The 4,963-nt window shown below is 30.2% G+C and overlaps 1 protein-coding gene across 1 annotated transcript; it reads right to left on the minus strand.

The window, feature by feature from the left end:
* Window positions 1-4,093: 4,093 nt before the first annotated feature.
* Window positions 4,094-4,751, minus strand: LOC124898048. Its single transcript, XM_047411668.1, has 2 exons — window positions 4,638-4,751; window positions 4,094-4,528 (listed from the first exon to the last, which is right to left on the minus strand). Exons 1-2 carry the CDS (start codon window positions 4,749-4,751, stop codon window positions 4,094-4,096), a joined length of 549 nt encoding a protein of 182 aa, XP_047267624.1.
* Between the last annotated feature and the right edge of the window lie 212 nt (window positions 4,752-4,963).

A 4,963-nucleotide genomic window follows, 5' to 3' on the forward strand; every position in this document is an offset into this window, starting at 1 on the left:
GGATTTCACCCATGAATCTCCATGAACTATGATTCTATACCATGTTCTCATGAAATTATTATTATTATTATTCAATCCTCCATGTTTTATTATTATTATTATTTATTGAATTAAACTATGATTTAATGCTATTGTGATGAATTCATGCTATTTCTACAAGTTCCATGACATTCCTATGATTGTTCTAAAACCATGAACTACAAGTGTTTGATAAAATGCCTACAAGAGTGATTTATTTAATAAGAGCCTTCATATTTTGGCCTTCAAGCTTTAGTGTTTTTTCAGTATTGTTGTTTTGAGTCTTGGGGGTATTGAATACCCAAAAACTATAGCTGTTTATTTAGTATAGACTCAGTACATAACAAAATAGTCTTCAGATTATATTATAAGCATTATCAGAATAGTCAGATATCAGTTATTCAACTCAGAACAGTCTAGTTTCTCAGTGTCTTTCAGTTGGGAGTAGGATTTAGCACCGAGCGAGTGTAGGGATGATGGCTTCCCCGTTAGATAGAAAGAGTTGTTAGTAGTAGTACCTATACTCCAGAACTACGTAGCCAACGTAGGATATAAGTAGTTACCTGTCAGACAAGGCTTAACTATCTCGCAGGGGTCACCCGTCAGTTCAGGCTTGACACCCTTAGTCCTTTTGACATTATATCAGTTTAGTGGATCCACACAGCGATCATTAGTACCCATGACACGGTATTAACACCCTTCCAATTGGGGTTACAAGTTGGACCCCGATTAGCTCAAATTAGGGAATTTCAGTTAAATAATACCTCCCATTGTCTTAGATATAGTCTCAGTTACAGTCCCAGCTCAGCTATCCATTCTTAGTGTTGTTTGACCAAAGCATACAGATTTCAGTTATCTCAATATATTAGTTTATAGATTTTACTCAGTTCATATCATGTTCTTGGTCATGCATCCACAATATTTACAGATTTTCATGTATTATCAGTATCTAAGTATTCCATGCTTTCTATTTAGTACTCCATGCTTTAGATGTATGTCCAGTTAATTCTTATCATTCCTATTCATGAGACTATGCATATCAGCCTACCTCATTTAGCATACCAGTACATTCAAAGTACTAATCGCATACCTTTTATTTTATGCTATGATGTCTCATATCATTGGTGCTGATGCTCAGTTCTCGAATCGCACCTAGATTCTCAAATTATCAGCAGTACAGTAGTAGTGGTGAGTCCTCATCATCCGAGGACAGATTATATTATTTCATGTACTTATCTCAGTAGTTAGTAGAGTTAGTTGGGGCCCGTCCCATCAACTCACAGTATCCAGTTTAGAGACTTTTCAGACATTACAGTTAGCTATTCAGACTATTCAGTTTTTAGTATATTTATCAGATTCATAATTTAGTAGTTATTTCATTATTAAAACCTTATGGTATTTTAGTTATTCTTCTGCATTCATGATTATATTATCCAGTGCCAACAGTAGGTACCAGCTCATGGGTTAGCTTGTGGTCTCTCGGGACCGTAAGCACAGTGTAACGACTAGGGGGTAGTCTCGAGTTGTTACAACAGTAAACTGTTTGTTCATGACAACAATATTGGATATTTTTGACAAGTATGGAGACAGTACAACATAGCATAACCTATCAAGTCAAGAGTTGACGATTGTCAAATACATCAATGGATTTAGACTCCATGCTTCTGTACCTTGGCATACTGTGGATTACATTTTTATTCCAGTTAATGTGGAAAGAATACATTGGGTGTTGGTTGTTCTGTCATTCAATGATAGATGTCTATACTTGTATGACTCTCTTAGGTCTGCTCGTCATAATGCATTTGTTGCGCTTGAAATGATGAAGCTATAAGAATTGATACCTACATATTTAACAATTTTCGATTTCTACAGAAAAAAGGTATTGATTTTACCTCACATCCTCAGTACATTGGTCGCGAAGAAGAATCTTTTCTAGATGTGATATTCATGGATAATTTACCATAACAATCTCCTGGAAGCTTGTAAGTTGATATTCAATGCTTTTTATTTTATCATTTTTTTTTAAATACAAATATGTATTCTTTGTTTAGTATTTACTGTGTAAAAAATTGATGCAGGAATTGTGGAGTATTCATTATTGCATATACAGAGTATATTAGCAATGAAAAAGGTATACCACCTAGACATTTTAATGCAAAAGCTTTTCGTACCTATTATCATACTCTTCTATGTCAGCATGGGACTCAGAAAATGATATTGGCACATTTAGTAATGATGAGAGTCCGGATAGGCTAATGAGGCCTCAATTTGAGTGTGATAGTAGTGACATGATAATTATCTCTTAGACAGTACATATCTTTATCCATTTTGTTGGTTTTGGTTGAAAATACAAACTGATCTTCAATCTTTCTTTTAACTTTAATATGGAACATGATTCTCCATTTTGTTGGAAACTGTCCAGTGACTTTTTTTTTTTGAATACTAATCTAGATTTTGTTATAAGTGTGTTGTCTAAAGGATACTAATAGTACACATACTAATGTGTATGTCTTAGGTACTTGCATACATCTCATAGATGAGTCATGAAATACGTATTTATAATTGTCTTTGTCTTTTTAGCAATTGGAATCACTATTGAGTAATTCTCGTTTGTTTATAATTATACTTTTATTAAGAAAACAATTTTTTTTGTATATAAAACTTTGTATATGTATATGCTAATAAAACAAGTCATGATGGTATATTACCAATCTTTTCATTTGTGATTGATGTATCATATTTTTAAATGCAAAAATACACACACTAAGCTTACACTTTTAAGCTCAAATAAAATTTTAATATGATTACAAATATCAGAATTTATACAATAAAGTAAAGCATTAACAAATTGACATGTATACAATTATTCAACTACACGTACTTTCATACATATATACATACATAGACATGAATATATATATATATATATATATATATATATATATATTCGTATAATTTAATTTCTTTAAAAATACATATATTCATATAACTATATTATGCATATTATTAAACAATCACAAATTATATATTTTGAATTGATACATATATAATTCTGTAATTGTATTAGTACGAACTTTATACATACATACATACATATGAATGTATAGATATTCATGTAAATAACTTTATATGAAAATACATATATTCATATAAAAATACTATGCACATTTTTAAACAGTTAAGTTTTAAATCATTTAATTTGATACATATACAGTCTTGTAGATGTATACATATGGGCATATGTATAGATACATATGCATAGAACATGATAAATTGTATGATGGTTAGAACCAACTGGATATTACATTAGATTGCATATTTATACATCTTTTACAAAAAGCAAAAAATATATGTAATTTCTTTCTTTTATGCATTAACATATAGGGTTGAAAACTGTAATTTCTCTAAAATAATTTGATATTTATATCTAAATACGTCATGTTATTGATCATTATTTCAAACTAAAATTAAGTCATTACAGATAATTTATTTATACATTTGGAGATATTCAATAAAAGTTAAACATATATAAATTAAAATGTATACAACTATTCAACTAGGCGTAATTTTCTACATATATACATACATACATATGAATTTACACATATTTGTGTAAGTTAATTTATCTGAAAATACATATATTCATATAACTGTATTACACATATTATTAAACAATTGCGGATTATATAATTTGATTTGATACATATACAATCTTGTAATTGTAAAAGTATAACTATATGTATATATACATTTAAGTATATATAAATACATATGTATATAATATGATAAACTGCATGACAGTTAGAACCGACTAGATATTACATTAGACTACATATTTATACAGTTATAACATAAAGTGAAATATATATGTAATATCTTTCTTTTAAACATGTCCATATAGCGTGAAAAAAATAAAATTTCTCTATAATATACACACAAATTATATAACAAAATACTTCATGTTATTGATCATTAATTCGAACTAAAATCAGTCATAAGTCATAGCTGATAATTTATTTCTACAGTTGGAAATATTCAGAAAAAGTTAAAAATAAATAAATTAAAATGTATAAAATTATTCAACTCGACGTACTTTCCTACACGAACGCCTATTGTGTCCAATAATCCCACAAGCACTGCATGAATTAGTGGATTTAGTCTTGTAAAATTCTCCAGCGAACTTTTCTCTTTCTTTTTTTCTTGGCCTCCCGGGGAAGACGTTTGTACTTTGGTGGCAGAACAATTTTGCTCCATATGTCTCCCATGCAGACCTATCAGGCAGTGACAATATAGGAATCTGATACGTGCCCAACACCGCTACAGACTTGTATAAGTCAAAGCAATAATCATCAGGTTCAAAATGTTTTCTCTTTAACACTACATAAGCATAAGCACGCGGAATTTCACCAATTTTAAATCTATGACAAGTACATGTCTTCTTATCCAAAAAAATAATATAACGTCTATCTTCATGTAGCACAACATAAACATAGTCCGTTGCTGATACAACCTACAAAGAAGAAATAGTTATATATACACATATATAATTATATATATGTATATGTATGTATGTATTCAAATATAACATATAAATTGTGTATTTATAATAAATTATTTACCCTTATTCGTGTACTCTTGGCCTCATTTATCGCAAGAAGATCATTGTATCTCCCGCAAACAGGGGTGCATGTGAATGTCCCAACTTGTCGATTGCTGGATTCCATCTGCCACATATCTTTCTAACTTCCTCTAAGAAATCATATATAGGCAATTCCCTTGCTTCCTTGCCTGTTTATGGTTTCTGCAATGTGTGATGTGAGTGTAAAGTCACGATTTATAGTTGCATACACCCTACTCCACTAGTCATAGCCGGCCTTCTGCAAGTAATCATTCACCCTAACATCTATCTGTTCAACCTTATTTATTAGACTATTAAATTTAGAAA

The sequence above is a fragment of the Capsicum annuum genome, chromosome 4, assembly GCF_002878395.1.
Source record: "Capsicum annuum cultivar UCD-10X-F1 chromosome 4, UCD10Xv1.1, whole genome shotgun sequence".
Taxonomy (NCBI): domain Eukaryota; kingdom Viridiplantae; phylum Streptophyta; class Magnoliopsida; order Solanales; family Solanaceae; genus Capsicum; species Capsicum annuum.

Bases quoted from the DNA above. Each gene is read 5' to 3' on its own strand.
- LOC124898048 (XM_047411668.1), bottom strand. From the start codon at position 4,751: ATGTGGCAGATGGAATCCAGCAATCGACAAGTTGGGACATTCACATGC. The intron at 4,529-4,637 runs GTAAATAATTTA...TCTTCTTTGTAG, and splicing joins CCAAGAGTACACGAATAAGG to GTTGTATCAGCAACGGACTA.